Below are 20,533 nucleotides of genomic sequence, written 5' to 3'. Positions count from 1 at the left end.
AGGCCAGCTGGCCCTGTAGCCCCGCCCACGTTCCCACTTTGTGGCCCCGCCCCTGAATGATCATGGCTTGCCCCCCCCTAGTTTTGATCCTGGCTACGCCCTTGAATGGGAATGTAGAATATTGTGTGGATCACACTCTTTCCTGCATCTGCACGGCAAGAAACATCTTACCTATGCTATTCTCCTTCTTGTGATTCAATTTATAGGTGCAGTATTGGAGTTGGCCCATTGATGTAGTCAAATACCAGATGCGCATTTGTACTATGTTTAGTTTGATACAGCTTTCTTTGCTTGGTTGGTACTTCCCTTCCTTCCTCTTGTGGTAATAAAAGTACCCCCCCCAACCCCGGTCTTCCCAGAGATCTAGTTAATTATTTCTACAAGGTCTCATTTAGAAGAAGAACAAAAACACTTGCTTCATCAGCTGGATTTCACAACTAAGAATTGCAAAATGTAGCTTAGGATACACATCCAGTCTTGTCCTGAAGCAGCACAACTTCAGAAGTATGCCAAGGACGTGTTAAGATACTCAGGCAATTTCAGACTTTTCTGAGTGCTTTCTCCAGCTGCTGTGATTACAGAAGCCGGAGAAGAAGAGCAGGGCTTCCTTGGTACCTATATGCACAATGCAGGCATAAACACAAGCACAAGCTGACAGCCTGCATTGCCAACGGGGATTGAAAAATGCAACAACTAAACTTGCTCTTAAATTCTAATTTCCTCTATAAACTCCTTCAGACTCTGTCCAAAACTCCATTTTAAGTGAATTTGTTTAATGAAGGATTAGATAAATCTAAACAGGCACATTTTCTGCCACCAGCTGTTGCAGCATTCTTGCTCTTAACATTCAGCAAGTCCAACTGTTATTGAACCTTTGCGTCAAAGAGCATGATACACATTTTATTTATAAAGGTAAAGGGACCCCTGACCATCAGGTCCAGCCGTGACAGACTCTGGGGTTGCGCGCTCATCCCGCATTATTGGCCGAGGGAGCCGGCGTATAGCTTCCAGGTCATGTGGCCAGCATGACAAAGCCGCTTCTGGCAAACCAGAGCAGCACATGGAAACGCCGTTTACCTTCCCGCTGTAGCGGTTCCTATTTATCTACTTGCATTTTGACGTGCTTTCGAACTGCTAGGTTCGCATGAGCTGGGACCAAGCAACGGGAGCTCACCCCGTCACAGGGATTCGAACCGCCGACCTTCTGATCAGCAAGCCCTAGGCTCAGTGGTTTAACCACAGCGCCACCTGGGTCCCATAAACCCATGCATAAAAGCAACTAGGGGTTTTTATTTTATTTGAAGTGTTTGCGTCCTGCCTTTCTTTCCAAAATGATTTGCAAGGAGACTTAACGTCAGTGTGAAAAAGCAAGATGTAAGAAAGCAAGTGTAAGAAAGCAAAAATAAAATCAAAGCGTGTTGATTGGGAAGCATCTGCGACAGATATTCATTTTCCTCACTTATGCCTTGTCTGCCAGCTAGTTGTCTGGGCGAGTGAGCAGACATTAGCAATGGCAAACTGAAGGGAGAAAGGCTGCGTAGACTTTGTCTGAGGGACCCCCAAAACCTAGACCTCACACTGGTCCAGTGGACTTGCTACAAAACTATATAATCTCTGAACCCTGATAGCAAAGAGTCCTTAGAGAACTAGATTCTAATCATAATTCAGTTTGACAGTAAAATCAGTCTCTGCTGGAAATTGGAAGGTATGCAATTTAAGACTACTTTTTCAGGGTTTTTTTTGGGGGGGGGGTAAGTCAGGATGAAGAGTTGGGACAGCAGACTTCTGAAAAAGAACTGGCGTAGCTGTTGCATGAGGAAGTTCTGCCTCTACAAACAATGGATTTCTATGAAAGCATCAAGCATGTAGATGCAAGGTAATTCAGTAGATACCATATCCATAGACTTCAAACAAACTTTTGATAAAGTCCCTCACTAGAGGCTCCTGAGTAAGCCTGGCAGACCTTGGACAAGACGTCAGACGCCTGTTATAAGTCAGTAATTGATCAAAGAACTGGAAACACAAGGGAAGAGTTAAAAGAGTCTTTACAGCGGAAGGAAATGAGCAGTGAGGGTACACCGGTACAGCATGCCCTTAAATATCAGTTGCTGGGGAAGAAATGGAAGAAGCTTGTAGCCTCCATCTCTCCACGCTTCTAGAAGAAGCAGCTGGCTGGGGGTGGACATTTCATCTGATCCAGCAGAGTTCTTTGCTTCTCAAGTCTTGTGTTTTCTTATCCTGATTTATCTGTGGAGTTTCACATTCCTGAACGAGGCTGTGGCAACTCTTCCCGGCTTGCTTGTGGTTTATAACCTTCACAAAGCAGCTTATCGTCGAGAGAGATCTGATTCCTGCTTAAGTTTTTTGCAAAATAACAAGCAATTGAACAAAGTAGCTCACTGTGCAAAATCGGGTTACTTTTTCATTTTGTTTCTTTTAAGATAGGGGGTTACTCAGAAAACACAGTATCAGCTAGGCTTCTCGGCCAAAATTTTGAAAAGGATATCAAGAGGCAATGATTAAAATGGAACTTCTGCATAGTCTGAAACTTGCTGACGTGGCCGTCTTCCTCCTTGCAGAATTGTAGCCATAAGTTTTTCTCATCCTGTGAAATGCACCTTTTTTTTAAAAAAAAATGCTTTTCAGCAGGTACAAGTGACCTAGACTTCATACTAGCCACTTCTTGACTTTGCCTGGCATTCAAGAAAGCTCTTCTGTCATGTTTTAATTATCAGTTTCAGCTCGTAAGGCAGATGCCTCAAAAGAGAATTTAGCCCTTAAATGCACTTCTCTGCTCAATCTTTCTCTTGCTTCTTTGTGTGGAGTCATCATTTCAGTCCCTGTCTAGGATTGTGAATTCTGGATTCATTGAACTGGAGTAAGAATCTTGCAACTCTTGCTCTTAGGAATGTGAGATGGACAAAATAGTGGACTTGTGACATTTCTTGTAAAAATCAAGGCTCTGTAGGTCTGGTGTGGGCCTTACATACCTCCAATTCCATGTTATCTGGGTTCTTTTTCTATCTCTAAATATGGAACTCCCTGGAGAGAAGGAACCTTCTGACATGGAGTATAAATAACCATTTGGAACAAGGTGACCAGGACTGGCCCAATCGGGATGCAGATTCAAGGGCATAGCTACCTGTAGGGGCTGGGTAAGTTGGGCCCTGCCAATGGTGGAGAAATCTTGCCTCTCCACTCTGGCTCACGAGTGGCTAGGAGCCCGTCCACGTGCTTCCCAGGCAACTCTGCTGCTCTGGGAGGCTGGGCAAAGCACCGAGGCTCCTCTGGATGCCTTGGTAGAGGAATCTAGTTGCTGGTGAGGAGCATTGCAGCAGCCCTGTGGGGCCCCCTCCCCAGTGGGCCAGTGGCACTATTAGAAGCACTTGGCTTGGAGGGAGGAAAGAGCCGGCAAGAGTAGCAGGAGGAGGAAAAAGGGAGGGAGGATGGAGGCAGAAGAGAAAGCAGCCAGCAGAGGGAGGGAGTTAAGCAGGCAGACAGATGGACTGATGAAGGAGATGATGGGGAAGAGCAGAAGAAGAAGAGGAGTTTGGATTTGATATCCCGCTTTATTACTATCCGAAGGAATCTCGAAAGTGGCGAACATTCTCCTTTCCCTTCCTCCCCCACAACAAACGCTCTGTGAGGTGGGTGGGGCTGAGAGACTTCAGAGAAGTGTGACTAGCCCAAGGTCAGCCAGCAGCTGCATGTGGAGGAGCGGGGAAGCGAACCCGGTTCACCAGATTACGAGTCCACCGCTCTTAACCACTACACCACACTGGCGGCTGCAGAGGAAGTCATTGGTGGAGCACAAAAGGAAACATGGTCTCTGGTACATGGCCTCTCCCGACTTTGGAGGTGCCAATACAGCTCCTCGCCAAGGGCACAAGGGAGCCTGGGTACACAGAACGACACCGTTGTCTTTGGGCAGCAAGTTTGACCCCTTTGCTCACCTCATTGTTAGCCTCCAGTTCTACCTTTTTTTTTCCTGGTGCCTTCAGCTACCCAGCAAGGCAAGGGTCTCTGCCACACACCCACACCCCACCTCCTCAATGAGGAGGGACCCAGGTGGTCCTTCCACAGAGTGAGGAATTCCGAGGCAGGATCTGGACAAGAGCGTGTTTCTCCACCGTGGCAGCTCACGATAGCATTCACAAGGCAGTCTCTGAGATGCGATACCCACAATTCCTCACCCTGAGGAAGGACCTGCTTGCTGTTCACCAGGAGGGTGGAGAGCAGCAGAAGAATGCAACAGCAAAAGCAACAACAACAACAAGAAGAAGCAAGTTAGTAGTAAGAGACATAGGGGGCAGAATGGAGGGGAGGATGGTGCTGCCACTTCAAATAATGGGGTGCAGGAGAAGGGGAGTTGCAACCCACCTTAGCCAGCTTGAGCGAGCCAGGGACACTTTGAGTACTGGAAATACTGGCCATGTTCCACCTCAAAGAGATACAGTGGTGCCTCGCAAGACGAATTTAATTCGTTCCGTGAGTCAATTCGTTTTGCGAAAAATTCGCCTTGCGAATCACGGTTTCCCATAGGAATGCATTGAAATTTCTTTTTTTGCCCATAGGAACGCATTAATTAAATTTCAATGCATTCCTATGGGAAACCGCGATTCGCAAGGCGGATTTTTCACAAAATGAATTTGTCTTGCGAGTCACCCATAGAATCGCAAGACGCATTCGTCTTGCGAGTTTTTCATAGCGTGGAGCATTCGTCTTGCGAGGTACCACTGTACAATCTCTTTCACACAGACCAAGGCCAGGACATATTTTTAATGCCTGGGCTCATTCATTCTTTCCTGTGCAATAAATGAGAGGACCAGCAAGCATCTGCTGTGCAAAGTGTTTTCCTCCCCACTCAGCAATCCAAGACTGTCATTGCACATCTGGAGGTGGGGAGGCAGGGAAGCTCGAGTCCAAGAATCTTTCATTAGAAATCCCCCACAGACCACAGGCCATCTCCCCCTCGTGCTGGATTTGGCAGGAGCTGACATGGCAGAAGCCCTTTAATGCTCCTCAGTTATCTCAAGCCACAGCCAAGCAGAGCGCCTCCTGCTGCAGCTCCTTATGATGTTTGCTTGTGCTTGTCTTCCCACAGAGTCACAGAGTGTGCTGAATGAGAGTTTTAAATGTTTCCCTCTGTATTGCAGTCTCTCTTTAAAAAAAAACTTGGGCCCTTGGTTTCTTCTGGTTCTTGCCCTAGGTTTCTGAACAACAACTTGCAGCCTATCCTGCAATTGCACAGATTATCCCAAGCATCAACTGGGTACGGGCGTGCCTTTGCAGGATCACAGGAAAAACACTTCCTGCCCACCACTTAGGGGATCTGCCGTGGCTTGCCAGTTCTCCCTCCTGCCCGGGCTACAAGAAGCCATAGCAAATGCTTGTTTTGCATGAAAGGATCTTCAAAGTCACAGCGTTGCAAATCCTTACGTGTTCAGCTCACAGCAAAGCTGCAGAGCTCAACATGGGGGAATTCTGCCAGATGTTGCATTCGTTTCCGAGATTAAATTTTACTGTGGTCACACATACACACTTTCCGTGCTTCTGGAGCCTTCGTCTATAAGATTTCCTTTGCGACAGAAAATAAAAATGATGCATCGACAGACGGACAGTAGTTATTAGAATAACAAACTTAGTTGGTCTCTTAAGGTGCTACTGGAAGGATTTTTTAAAATTTTATTAGAATAACAGTAGTTATTAGAAAATCTTGCTGTTTACAACTTTATTAGGAATTGGCGATAGGGTAGTCTTGGTTCAATTATTTCCCCTGATGGACTGTGATAAGCACCGGTTGAACTTGAGGCATTTTTATTAAATTGGCCCAAATGTCTTCTATTTTGACATGTGGAGGGGCTATAGCTCTGGGGGATGGCACTTACAGAAGAGCCCCACATTCAATCTCCAGGTAGGACCAGGAGAAACCTTGGATAGCCACTGCCAGTCATTTTAGACAATGCTGAGCTCTGTGGACCATTGGTCTGGCTCCTGTGCTCCTTTGTGTGCCACACGAATGGTGATCACAGCTAATGTCACTGAATTGGTACCCAACTGAAGATTTCCGCAGCCCAACAGCAATTCTCTAAGCTCTTTATTCTTCCTGGCAGCTTACCTGGCACTCCTTCTTCGCCACTACTCACATCTCTCTCCTTGATTTCCATCCTTGATAATCTCATTTCCAGTGACCTTCAGGGAGACCTCATCTAAGATTAGCTCCAGAAATAGGGCAGGCAGTAAATTAATTTGAAGGATGGCGTTGGCCGCCTCTTGGTTTATTCTGACTTGCAAAGCTTTCGTTAGGTGATGTGATATTGCCTATGCTGGGTTTGTTGTGGCAAGAGGGGTTACTTTCTGGAAACGAGAGTTTTACAGCAGAAGGCTCATTCATCTGCACTTCTGCTCAGTCCCAGTGTTATTACTAACCCAAGGAAGCTTTTTATATGAATCATAATAATAAATATCCTGTAAGTTAAGGCTCCAATACTTTGGCCACCTCATGAGAAGAGAAGAATCCTTGGAAAAGACCCTGATGTTGGGAAAGATAGAGGGCACTAGGAGAAGGGGACGACAGAGGACGAGATGGTTGGACAGTGTTCTCGAAGCTACCAACATGAGTTTAACCAAACTGCGGGAGGCAGTGCAAGACAGGAGTGCCTGGCCTGCTCTGGTCCATGGGGTCACGAAGAGTCGGACACGACTAAACGACTAAACAACAAAGTTAAACTCAGAGTAGACCCTCTGAAATTAATGGATTTAAGGGCATCATTTTCAACAGGTCTGCTGTGGGTACAACTGATATTGGCTATTGCCCAATAGTAGCAGGAAGTAGATAATCTTCAAGCATTCAGTATTCCGCAATTCTTCTTGGGTTCCTGGAACAATACACAGGTTTAACCAGTTTCCTCAACATGCAGTCATTTATTAATTTATTTTTCAGTCTCCTGAGACTTGGATCCACTTGGAATTCAAGGTTCTCCATGAATCTTGACGATACACATTTCTGAGGCTTCCAAGATCCAAGTCAGCCTAGGAGCAGCAGGTGGGAGGAAATTCACCACCTGGGAGGGACATTGGTCCTCTCTTCTAAGGACAGCTTTGCACTGTGCAGTGGTAGAGGCTACTGGGCTTTGGTGGCAACTCCCAAGAAATCAATGTCCACTGGTTCACCATGTAGGTTAGCTTGCTAGCATGTGCTTTTCTCAGCACCTCCAAAGGAATGTTTCGCAGACACATGAAGGCCATGAATGGGTGTGGGGAAGAGAATCTACTTGGCAGGTCTCTTATCTAGTTGGTGAGCTGCGGCACACAAAGGACCACAGTAGTCCCTTGGTTTTCTAACGGCTTAGTTCTAGAACGTTTTGGCTCCCAAAGACCACAAACCCAGAAGTGACTGCTCTAGCTTGCGAACTATTTTTGGAAGCCGAACATCTGACGGGGCTTCCAATTGGCTGCAGGAGCTTCCTGCAGCCAATCAGAAGCCGCGCTTTGGTTTCCGAACGTTTTGGAAGTTGAAGGGACTTCCGGAACGGATTCCGTTCAGCTTCCAAGGTATGACTGTACACAAGTCTCCTTTCATGCGGAGTGGCCTGAATCTCGTTCCCCTCCCCCAGCCATATTGTCAGAGTTTCAGCTAGAGAAAATGTCATGCCCTGCAACAATGGGGCTGGTTTTAATAGTGTTCCTTTAAAGGGTGGGGTGGGGTGGAGGGAGAAAATAGGTACAAATAGGCCACTAAAGTAATCTCTTCCTGGAACTAGCATTCTGACCTGGACTGGTGCATCCCAAAGTGCTCACCTGCATCACATTACAAGATGAAACACTGCAATACCAAATGTGCCTGGAACTTCATTCAGGGGTGGGTGAGCCACATAGTGAATCCTTTCAAACACTACAGGCCCAACAGAGAGCATTTGCCACGGAGAGGCTGTTTTTTGGTGCTGCACAATTAGCATAAAGTGGAGGAGGGAGAGGAGTGCTCTTACCTGACCCCTTCAGTGGTTGGAGGGTGAACACACTTGTGTTTTAGAAGTCTGATTTTCCAGGGTTGTTAGTCTTGCAGAGAAAGGAATGCCTGTCCTGTAATGGCAGCAAGGTGCGCTCCCAAGTTCTCAGGTCAGATGGTTAAGGTAAAAGGTAAAGGACCCCGGGATGGTTAAGTCCAGTCAAAGGTGACTATGGGGTTGTGGCGCTTATCTCGCCTTCAGGCAGAGGGAGCCGGCATTTGTCCGCAGACAACTTTCCGGGTCGTGGCCAGCAGTACTAAACCGCTTCTGGCACAATGGGACACCGTGACGGAAACCAGAGCACATGGAAACGCCGTTTACCTTCCCGCCACAGCGATACCTATTTATCTACTTGCACTGGCGTGCTTTTGAACTGCTAGGTTGGCAGGAGCAGGAACTGAGCAACGGGAGCTCACTCTGTCGTGGGGATTCTAACTGCCAACCTTCTGATCGGCAAGCCCAAGAGGCTCAGTGGTTTAGACCACAGCACCACCCGCGTCCCGAATAAACAAGCACACAACCACTGGTAGGTCCACCTGCCATTGTGAGGCTCAAAGCAATGAAGACGATGCCTCCCCAGCTGTTGCCATTGGCTGTGGGTTTCTTGTGATGTCACAAAAGCACTTGGCAACTGAGCAGATATAAAGGCAGGGCAAGGGGAAAGCCCTTTTCTGTTTCCAGCAAGGACACACCTGGCAATGGATGTGACATTCAGCACTGCCCAGGTTTCTTCCACTTGGAGGCAAAGTGGTGAATGGAAGGAGGCAATCCTCTGGCAGTGGGATGCTATGGGTAGCAAAAATAAGGCAAGTTTGCTTGCTTGAAGGCTGCTGTGATTAGAAGCTGGTGGACATCTCATGACGGATCTAAGAGTAGCTCCTGGCACAATGGGACACCGTGACGGACACCAGAGCACACAGAAACAGTTTACCTTCCTGCCACAGCGGTACCTATTTATCTACTTGCACTGGCGTGCTGTAGAACTGCTAAGTTGGCAGAAGCTGGGACAGAGCAACGGGAGCTCACCCGATTGTGGAGATTCCAACCACCAACCTCCTGATCGGCAAACCCAAGAGGCTCAGTGGTTTAGTCCACAGTGCCACCTGTATCCCTAAGTTAACCCCTAGGGGGCAGGAACCTTTCTCCAACATGCCTTAGCAGCACAGACACAAGTAGTGTTCAACCAAGCGAGGCAGGGAGTGAATCATGTCAGCTACCCCCTTTCCCTGCTTAGGCGGCTTTGTGAAATGCCAATTACATTGATGGCACTGTGTGAATAATAGCAAACAGGATGATAAATCTGATAAGGAGGGAGCTGTGCACTTGCAAAATATAATTGCATTAAGAGCCTTGAGCGAATGGAAGAAATGTAACATAATCCTATACAAATCTACTCTGCGGTATGTCCCATTGTGACCAGTGGGATTTAATCTTGTATTATTCTTGTGCATAGATTTGCAAATCCAAATTGCATCTGTATGGGGGGTTTCTTATGGGGGCTATGCCTGGGGAAGGGTTGTTGTTCCATGGTAGAGCATCTTATTTGCATGCAAAAGCTCCCAAGTTCAGTCCTTTGCAGAAATCCCAGAGAGCCACCATCAGTCAGTGTAGTAGACAATACTGTGAAAGGTGGACCAGAACCCTGATAGAAAGCTTAGTAGTGGCTCACTAAGTGGCTGAAGTCACTTGAATTCTTTGTGTTCACCGGAGGTGCATAGAATTTTACACTGAGGCAGCTGTCTCCTGGGTCAGATACTGATTCCATATGGAAATAGCTACAGGCCGGCCTTTTTCATAGAGAAGGTGCGTGCCCTGCAAAACTCTGGAAAACACACACAAAGTCTCCAAGTTCCAGATAGGTTATTTCTTCCTTCCCTTTTGTGCATTTCTGTTGTTGTTTAGTCGTTTAGTCGTGTCCGACTCTTCGTGACCCCATGGACCAGAGCACGCCAGGCACTCCTGTCTTCCACTGCCTCCCGCAGTTTGGTCAAACATGTTCGTAGCTTCGAGAACACTGTCCAACCATCTCGTCCTCTGTCGTCCCCTTCTCCTTGTGTCCTCAATCTTTCCCAATATCAGGGTCTTTTCCAGGGAGTTTTCTCTTCTCATGAGGTGGCCAAAGTATTGGAGCCTCAGCTTCAGGATCTGTCCTTCCAGTGAGCACTCAGGGCTGATTTCCTTCAGAATGGATAGGTTTGATCTTCTTGCAGTCCATGGGACTCTCAAGGGTCTCCTCCAGCACCATAATTCAAAAGCATCAATTCTTTGGTGATTTGTGCATTTCTGTACTTTCAAAAAATAAAATGCTGGCAGCGTATGTTCTTCTGAATACCTTATCGATCCCAATGTACTAATTATTTTTGCATGCCTTTTAACTGACGCACCCTATAATTTTTGATTTCTTTGATCCTTCAAGCATCCAGAAGGAGGAGATAAAGTGGAACGTAAGTATTCAAAATGTTCTGATTGTTTCCTTGACGGACTGTAGAGACCCTTGCGATCCAAACTGGGGCTGCTGGTTTGTGGATTGCAATTGCTGAGGTCATAACTGTAGTTGAAATGACTCCTCATAACAGCTTTGTATGGGATCTTGTTAATTCTTTGCTTCACACGCTTCTTCTTTTTTAAAAAAACAACAACACCCGTATCTCACCGACCTTGTGTATCTTTAGGTCAGAGTAAGCACCTGTTAAAAGCTCAGAAGCGGCTCCAGATGCTGCTATCCTCCCATCCCATTTCATGTTGCACCCACTTAAAAAATAAATACAAATAGCATTTTGTGATACACTATAGAGCAAGTATAGATCAAGCATACAAGGAACTGAAATGGGCTGGGGAGTAGCAGCAAGAGAGGGCTATTTCATTCATGCCTTCCATGTCAGTTTCCTAGAGCCATGTGGTTGGCATTTATTATTATTAATTATAATTATAATTAGCTTCTTTATGGAACAAGATGCTGCATTAGTTGCACCTTTCGTACATCCAGAACTGCTGCTCTTATATTTTAAAGTAGAACAACACTTTCATAAAAATGGCAATGCACTTGAAGTTGCTTCTTAGCCCACTGATACGGAAAAAAATATGTGTATTTCAGAGATCTTTGATATCTTCGGAAAGGTTGAGAGATGTTGCTTGCACTCAGCTGTGCTTGTGGGTCTCTGCTGCCCCATTCATGCCCATGAAGGAACCGTGCTGAATTGTCTCTTCCCTTGGAATGAATGGGGAGATCGCTGCAGGGAGAGGGAGCAAATGATATCGGTTCACTGAAATGCTCCCTTGCCCATCAGAAAGAAACAGTTGAAGGTGTCAGGAAGATAAAAATGTTTAGCAGCATTCCATTCCTACAAACAGAAAGGGTAGGTTTTTATGGGATGCTGTGAATTGGATTCTTTGTACATGCACAGCCCCAAGAAATATTCATCTCCTTCCATAAAGTGAAACCAAGAGGGTTCAGCAAAAGACCTGCGTGTTGCAACCGAGATTTTCGTTTTGCGTAAAATAAATGAATACACATCTAGAGTTTGTGCTCGAGGAAGCGGAGGAGAGAGACAAGTCCTGCTTCCTGAGACAGTCACAGGAAAAGCAGCAAAGCAACGCAGCTAGCACTTACTCTCTCACACCCCAGATTGCCTGTCCATAATTGGGAAGCCACCAAAAAGATTGTAGGTTGCTGAAGTTATCTGCAGGCTATATCGGAACAGATTGTTTCTTTTGGGTAGTCTGCTTGGAAAATGAGTTGTGTGAATTATATGTTTTGACTGGCTTCCAAGAGGACTGACGTTTTGAAAAAAACTTATCTACCGCTCTCCCCCTTTTCCTCCCCAATGTCTCAACAATTGAAACTGATCTGTAAAAATGCTATGAGAGACACTGCCCATGTCTTTGTAAACTGAGAAAACCTTTAATAAAAATAAATTAAAAAAAAAATATTGAGACAATAGTGTCTTTAGAATTGCAGAGCGATGGATTTGATCCAGCAGCTCCTTCATATTCTTCCCCCTTCCCACCCACCCCTTGCAGATTGTATTAACCCTCTGCTTGTATGTACACACATCTCCCCAATAGCTTCCTGTTCCACCTACTGCTATAAATGGGAAATTAGGCAGGAGTTTACAGAGTACTGTGCTTTGGCCTATGTGTTCAACGCACTTTGCTGCTCCGTGTCATGTGATCTGAGTTCACCCCATAATCCCTTGCAAATGCCATAGATTGTGTTGGGGAATAACACATTTTGTGATGGATCTGTGCAGTATGCTTCGTTGACACCCCTAAAATATCACAGACCCAATAAAACCTGGTACAACTGTGAGCTGACCCTGCCAAACAGCATGGCAGCTCACATCATGATCTCAATTAAAGGGCTCAAATAAAAGGATAGCTAGCCATAGCAAAGCGACAGTATGTTTACAAGCTGGACCAAAGGCATCACATGAAACAGGAGTGCACAAAAAGAGACCAGTGCTTTGAAGGGAGAAGTGTTGCATCTCATTATAAAAAAGAAAGAGATGAGTTTCCAGGTTCAAAAAAGGGTGTTTTTGCTAAACTGCAAAATGCTTCCATTTCCTAAGGAGAGTTGGAAAAGTTACACAGCTGTTTCCACATTTGAAAAAGACAGTGAACATAAGCTACGCTTGCAAAGGAACCAACAGGAGTGTGCTCCAAGCTCCAGCATTGTTCCTTTGTGGCTATATATACCTGAAGGAGCATCTCCACCCCTATCGTTCAGCCGAAGCTGAAGTGAGGTTACAGGGAACCAGGCAGAGGGCCTTTTCAGTAGCGGTGCCCGCCCTGTGGAGCGCCCTGCCATCAGATGTCGAGATAAAGAACTAGACAACTTTTAGAAAACATCTGGAGGCAGCCCTGTAGTGGGAAGTTTTTAATGTTCAATGTTTTATTATGTTTTTGTATGTGCTGGAAGCTGCCCAGAGTGGCTGGAGGAACCCAGTCGGAGGGGCACAAATAATGAAGTAGTTGTTTATTATTATTATTATATTATTATTATTATTAGCCTGGAGTGCTTTCCATCAGCTTCGGATGGTGGCCCAGCTACGCCCCTATCAGGACAGGGATAGCCTAAATACAGTACTGTTGACTATGCTCTGGTAACCTCAAGGTCAGATTACTGCAAAGGTCTGCCTCTGAAGACGGTTCGGAAATTTCAGCTAGTGCAGAATTCAGCAGCCAAGTTGCTCAACAAAGCAAGACAGTTTGAGCATAATACACCGATCCTGGTCTGACTGCACTGGCTGCCAATTAGTTTCCAGGCCCAATTCAAAGTGCTGGTTTTGACCTATAAAGTCTTAAATGGCTCCGGACCACAATACTCTGAGGACCGCCTCTTTCCATATGAACCTACCCGGACCCTGAGATCATCTTCTGAGGCCCTCCTTTGTGTGCCTCCTCCATGAGAGATCTGGAGGGTGGCAACACAAAAAAGGGCCTTCTCTGCAGTGGCTCCGTCTGTGGAATGCTCTCCCCAGGGAACGTTCCTTTTTAACCAGGCCTTTGGTTGACATCCTATACCCTTTTAAAATGTTTTTTTTGGGGGGGCGGCTATTGGGTTGTTGTTTCTTTTTTTAAAATGTATTTTGTTTTATATCCGTGAGGCCCTATTCTTATTAGTTGTAGTAATATATCATGTGACATTAGGTGAGTGTGGCTGGGAGAAAAGTCCAGGTGAGGCATCGTCACCTGCAGTTCCCAATGCCTGCTTTAAAGGGACTTTGTGTACCATCTGTCATAGTAATTAGCCAACTGCAATTTTCCACAGGGCCCAGAGATGCATACTTTGTTTGGGAAAAAAATGGACAGAAAATGGATGCGTCTGTGAGCCAGCAGACCCAGGCTCTGGCTGATGGAAGACTGCATCTTCTAAGCTGGGTGGAAGATGCTGTAGTGCAAGATTCGGAATACTGCTGCCGTGTGATCTCCAAAGCTGGAACCAAAACCTCCACATCCTACATCACTGTTGAAGGTAATGGGTGCAATGTCGAGGAGTGACATGTTTTGGGAAATTTAAGAAGGCAGAACTTCAGATCTGGTGTCACCTATAAAGGCGGCGTAAACCCAGAGAAGCGCAAGAATGCCTCTTTATTTCGATTCACTCCCTTTTGTGAAATACAGGTTAGCGGCACTTAAAAACACAGACTCATTTTGCCACAAGCATATCCGTATCTATGCAAGCCATCGGTTGTGGTCACAACAGAAGGCCGCAGAGGTTGTGAACTGGGGGGAAAGCTGGAATCCTGATGCTGGGCAGGTTAAAAGAAGCAAAAACACTGGTCCACACATATGGGCTCTTAGTACCACACAATCCATTCTGTATGTGAAACTCATATTCATCTTCTTAGGTTTTGCAAACTGCACAAGAGTTGATTGTATTTGCAGGGGTGAGGTGTGTGCTTGTGTGTGCATGCCCTGAAATGTTGCCGTGCTGAACGAATGTTTTGGTTTTCCACGATTGCTACTCGGGTATGCTAAGTATAGGAAAGGGTCAAATGTTTAGGAGGGAAGTCCCAGTTATGGCACTTTGAAATGATGTTTTTTTAAGAAACCAGTGCTTGAATTCTTACTTAACAGGCGCCAGCTTTGTCATTTAATTGCTTACTGTTTGCAGGCAGCAGCTATCAGGATACCTGGTCGAAAGAATTTGCTAACTGGAGAAGCGTTGTCAGCAAGCATGACAGAATGATGGAGAGCTGGAAAAAAACTTGGGTAGGTGGTATAAAACGGGCAAACACGTACCCACATTCTGCTGCCCAGTTTGGAGAAAATTGGCGCTTTGCATTTGAGGTCTGTTACCTGGCCAGGAGAAAAGAGACCATTGGCATTTTTGCACTCCGTCTATAAAGTGTTAATATGCACGCACATGCGCCCCACAATGGTTTGGAGATAGCAGCGACTATCAAACCCAGCGTATCTCTTGGTACTGGTTTGTGGCATCCTGGCAGACCAACCTCCCCCTTTCCTCTTATCGCCACATTTGATTCCAATAGCTAGAGTCATGTGCTCATTCCACATCAAAGATGATGGGAGTGTTGCTTACATAGCCATGCTGAGATGCGAGACCCATCAGGGACACATACAGCTGCTAAAGCAATGCTCCCCACTAGTCGTCCTGCCTGATCTTACATGCCTCTGGCGTTCTTGACCAAAAGCATCACACACACACACCAAGGCAATCCCAAGAATGAAAGCTGGCGTCTGCATCAGCCCCTTCAAGGCACACTGTGACTTCTCACAAATTGCATAGTTCAGAACACAGCTAGAGCCTCGCTCCGTGTTTGAACGAGAAGGCCCCATGCCCCTGGCTTATGAGACGGTAAGCACCCAAGCCTGCAGGCAGTCCAAATTTCCCTGCTTTATGGAAGAGACTTTCCCCAGAAAAGTTTTTTGAGGACCTGTACTTTCTCATGGAAGTCCTTTTAAAATAAAATTTAGATTTCCTAAGATGTGCTTTATTGCCAAACTGTGCTTTGCACACATCAGTGAGATACCAATCTTCAGTTGTTGTTCTTCCCACCACTCCTCTCTTTTCTGAGCAGAATGAACAGAACTGCTGTCAGTTTCCATCAGTTGTGGTGGGCTGAAATTCACTGGGAAACACAGCGATGAGGCTGAATAAGGTATTACAGTGCAGTGCAAATTATGGAGAGCGTGCAGAGTCTTGATTATACAATCGGGAGCGTGGCTCTTGATTATCAGTGGAAAATGAGATTCGTAATTTAACTACTAAGTTCATGGAAAGCGACATATGATATAGGCTAGTGGCATGGGAGAATTAAAATGCTTCCCCCCCCCCCGATTCATTCTTATTCAGGAAAGCTGCAATAGGAAAGGCGCAGTATGAGAAGCAGGAAGTGGTGGCTGAGAACTGGAAACAGCTTACGATGGAAGAGCCCTTGTGACATTTGGCAGCAGAACAGTCTCTTCGCTGCTTTGAAGAACACTGCTTCCTATCTGTTGTTTTGTGACTGACTTGAACAATATATATAAAACAGTGTGTTGCAATTAGGCTCATCTATCTCCACCATCAAAAGGAAAACAAGAATGAATACAGTATATGAGGTTTGGTATTTTGTTGTTTATAAACTCCACATCCCTGACTTTTGTCTCAGCCTGTTAAACAGACCATGAATACTGCGTCTCTTGTGCTTCAATCTACTATGGGCTATAGTAAATTAAATTTCACCACTGCATAGCATCGATTAAAATATTGTTAAAAATGCCTACTGCAAAGCAGGTGGCTGAAGGCTTTCAGCCCTCTAAATTTGTACACAGGATCGATTTCCCTCATCAAGGAGTGCCGTAGAAACAAATACCGGTAGTTGCGACCTTCCCAGAGAATTCATTTGTGCAAATACAGTTTCATACTCAGACTGTGGCAATTCTGGTCAGTAGGGCTGGGCGATATCTGGCTTTCAACATTGTGATGCCCCACCAGCTAAACATCACAACGTACTAGCTTCGCGGCTCTCCCCACATTGTGATTTTTGCACAGCACACACACACACACACACACACACACACACACGATTCACGATATATTGCCAGGTCAAAAACTGCGAAACTGATGTGGCTTCAAAGCGGTTTTGGACGATGTATCGATATATCGCCCATTCCTACTGGTCACCTCACTTTCCTGTAAAACTAATGGTAAAATAGGGACTACCTGACTGTATTGAACTCCAACTTCCATCAAGTCCATCCGGTAACCGAAGATGGGAGCTGTGGTCCAATGGCTAGGAGGCTGCTACAGGTTTTCCATCTCTGAGCTAAAATATATAGCAACCAAAACCAAAGCCTAAGAAGTCTTCCACTACCACAAAATTCCTTTTTAAAAAACCTACTTTCACCTTTAAACACACAAAGACTCATCAAGTTAAACTCTTGCGTCATATGGCAGAGATATGTGCATACCAGATCTGAATGCCCAACATTGTTTACATTTCCCTTTCACAAGCATCCCCACCCACTCGCAACTTCTTCTTAAACAGATGTCAAAAGGAGAAACGGGGGGGGGGGGGAATTATTGGGCACGAGCATTTTTGCCGAGCATACAAGTCTATTCCAAACTTAAAAATGGAAAGCGTAATGCTGGTGGTCAACAAAAGAGGTTTAAAGACTGTCTCAAGGCAAATCTTAAAAAATGTAGTATAAACACTGACAACTGGGAAACCCTGGCCTGCAAGCGCTCCAGTTGGAGAACAGCCTTTACCAAAGGTGTCATGGGCTTTGAAGACACTCAAACTCAGGGCGCAAGGGAGAAATGTGCTAAGAGGAAGGCATGCTTGGCAAATCCACATCGTGATCAAGTCCCGCCCGGAAACCAATGTCCCCACTGTGGAATGACGTATGGATCCAGAATTGGCCTCCACAGTCACTTACATTGTGAAAACCGTGTTTATGGAAGACAATCTTACTCAGCTACGAGTGATCGCCAAAGAAAAAAAATATATATCGACGAATTACTTGGTGAAAGTGAGAAAGGCTTGCTGTTTGATTGCGATTTAATGTTTCATTAGCTGAAATGGGGTCAGCATTTCGACAGAATTGTTACAGGGCAGATGGCAGCTTGTATACTCCCAACGGCACCACCTACTTTTGCAGGATAATGCCAGTGATTATCGTTCCTTGTTATGAATGAACACGCAAAGGCAGCTGGACACACATGCCAAGCCCGGAGCCCTCCCTGAGAAGTGTGTCTGTGTTCCCCCACATCTGGTTTTAAATTGTGCCTTTTGTTGTACTAGCAATAATCCACATACGTTTGTGGTAAACACTTGCAGCTATCCACTTCTCCTGTTAGAAAGCCAAGATCTAACAACATAAATGAAACCGGGATGGAAACAATTGCTTTCATGATCTGTGAAAGGCAATGGCCGCGCTGTATGAACACTGGTATGAACCAGGTCAAATTCAACGGAGAAAGTTCTGCACATCACACTCCTGTACATATCTAATTGGAAGGCAGTCTCAAGAACTTTAATAGAGCTTACTCCCAGATAAATGGGATCAATTGCAATTTCCGTTAACCAGGCTTGTTGGACAGCTTTGCCCACTGCTATTGTGTAACACTATCGCCAACCCTCAAAATAAGTTTCCACTATTGTTTCAAGTATTAATAATGTGCTGCTTTTAAGTGTTCCGTCATAGGCTTGTCACAGGATATTAAGCCAGCTGACACATTTTATGGTAGCAGGTTTTGTTAAATTAAGTACTGTATCCAGGCTTTTGAGTTTTAGGGAATTAAAGCGGGTCCTACAAATAGTTAGCCAAATGCCCTTGCTACTGACCCTGCATAGTATAACCACCAAGTTGTGTAGAGTTAGAAGGGACCACTAGGATCATCTAGTCCAACCCCCTGCAATGCAGGAATCTTTTGCCCAATGTGAGGCTCGAACCCATGGCCCTGAGATTAACAGCCTCATGCTCTACTATCTCACAGCTTCCAGCACCACCTATCAGTTACCTGGCACTAAGGCACTGCCTGGCAACTGGCCAGGAGAAATCAGTGTTCCCCAGTCCTGTCCTTGACATGTAACCTTGCAGGATGTGCTTTATGAATGAACACCTAGTCTCTTGCTTTAAGTCTTACGTAAAAGCAACACTATGAAAAGGGCAAACAGCACCTGCTAAGTTCAGGACAATGGGGGCGGGAGAGAACCCAATGTTTCTGAATTACAAGAATGGACAAGAAATGTGTCCAGAAAGACACAAGATACAGCAAAAGCAAAAACAGCCTTTTGATCCCTGCAATAAAAGTCTGGCTCCAGTACCAGGAAAGAGCATCTATTACTTAAGCACAAATGTTGTAAGCTATTTACTGCAAATAGCTTTGTTTTACAGTTACCAAATAAACCAAGCTGGCTGAAGACACAGAAAAGTTCGGGAAGGGACAGTACAAAACAGTCAGCGAAGGACAGGAGTCCTCCAAGTAAGTCTCTGGCTGGAATATGAGCAGCTGAACATTTTTGGGAGGTGAGTGCCAAACTCCTCCACAGCAGTTGGTGCTCCCGGCTGAAATCAAAAGCCTTTTGTCACTATAGGAGGCCTGACGATAGCCCAAGCCAAGCTTCACCCCATGCCTCTCACCTTCCAGTTCATGTGGGGTCAAAACTCTTGCTATGCCAAAGTGGAACCTGAGGAACAGCAATTTCTCAGTACTTCTCTCTGTTATATTATTGTGAAAGACAAATCAGTTCATCATCAGTCTTCTTAAATGCCATCGCATGTCATCACAGTTCTTTTTTTTGTTAACCATTTTCTTCCTGGCAATCTTTTTAGGGACTTTGAAGAAATTAGTTTTAAAAGTCTTCCATACTTCTGAATACCACTTATCAGTGTTTAATAAGCAACTGAATGCTCTACAAGGTGGGATTATATTTGAAATAAGCCTAGGGCTTTTTTTTTTTGGTAATAAGCTTGTCTATAATATTTGATCTACGCACCAAATTGCCCGATTATTATTATTATTATTATTATTATTATTATTATTATTATTTATTGAATTTATATACCGCCCTTTACTTGGAGGTCTCGGATACCCCTATGGTAACTGCAACCCCATCAAAGCATTAAACTGTGGGGCGTTGCAAATTTTGTAAAGAGGCTCTACAACACCCCAACTCTTATCAGTAGAGAGAAAGTTAACATTAAAACGAAAAACCACACCTTATCGGAAAGCAACCTCATACGTGAGAGCTTTGACCTGCAATTACACAGGGTTATATTGAGAAGTGTGAGCTAGGGGCTGAGGAAGGTGTACACCAATCGCAGGTGCAGGAAAATAAATAAATGGAGAGTGGAGAAAACCTGCCATTTCTCACTCTCCATTTATCCCACCACCACCACCACCACCTGCACACCCAGTAGGTTTTCCTTGCTAAGCTGGCTCTGGGAGCACCCCTGAGTCGTCCTGCAATGTTCCCAGAGCCTGGCAAGCAAGCATCCACCTCGCCAGTGGGTTGTTCCAGGGGTCTCTGCTTTTGCTCGATGTTGCAGTTCCCTGTGGACCCCCAAAACTGAACCTTCACATAAGTGGTGCGGCTGCTGCACATCGAAACAGCAACTACTACCATGTTTTTCTGTGTATAACATGCCCCCATGTATAAGACGCCCCCTATTTTGGGGGACTACAATTTAAAGCTTTTTGGGGGGACGGGACGTGAAATGCCGAAAATCATTCAATCGACAGACAGACGCTACCAATCGCACATGCAACATAACCCACCGAGCGTCTGCCAGCTCGCCGCAAGCAGCCACAAATCACACACACAATTGCCGCCGCCGCAGCCGCCAATCCAAAGCAGCCATTGCAGAAGACACCATTCACCCACCCAATCGCTGCTTAAAAGCTCCTGCTCGCGACAGCAACCAAACGCCCGCCGCCCCCTGCACTATCTGTGTATGAGATGACCCCCATTTTTAGCATTCTTTTGCAGTAAAAAAATAATAATCTTATACACTGAAAAGTACAGATGGAGAAAGTACAAAGGCTACAGCGGTCATTGTTTCCTCTCTCC

The 20,533-nt window shown here is 45.5% G+C and overlaps 1 protein-coding gene across 2 annotated transcripts in view; it reads left to right on the top strand.

Moving 5' to 3' along the window:
- Positions 1 to 16,300, top strand: part of SEMA4D (semaphorin 4D) — a 144,940-nt gene extending 128,640 nt beyond the window's left edge. Inside the window, exons 18-20 of one of the 2 annotated variants that reach the window (XM_035099543.2) lie at positions 13,780 to 13,983; positions 14,626 to 14,723; positions 15,829 to 16,300. In XM_035099543.2, coding sequence (XP_034955434.2) covers positions 13,780 to 13,983; positions 14,626 to 14,723; positions 15,829 to 15,858 — 332 coding nt within the window. In that variant the 3' untranslated portion in view covers positions 15,859 to 16,300. Of the gene's footprint in view, positions 1 to 13,779; positions 13,984 to 14,625; positions 15,018 to 15,828 lie in introns of those variants that run through there. The other variant, XM_035099542.2, reaches the window with a different exon arrangement.
- Positions 16,301 to 20,533: the final 4,233 nt, after the last annotated feature.

The sequence above is a fragment of the Zootoca vivipara genome, chromosome 11, assembly GCF_963506605.1.
Source record: "Zootoca vivipara chromosome 11, rZooViv1.1, whole genome shotgun sequence".
Lineage (NCBI taxonomy): Eukaryota > Metazoa > Chordata > Lepidosauria > Squamata > Lacertidae > Zootoca > Zootoca vivipara.
This window is presented reverse-complemented; position numbering and strand designations above follow the sequence as displayed.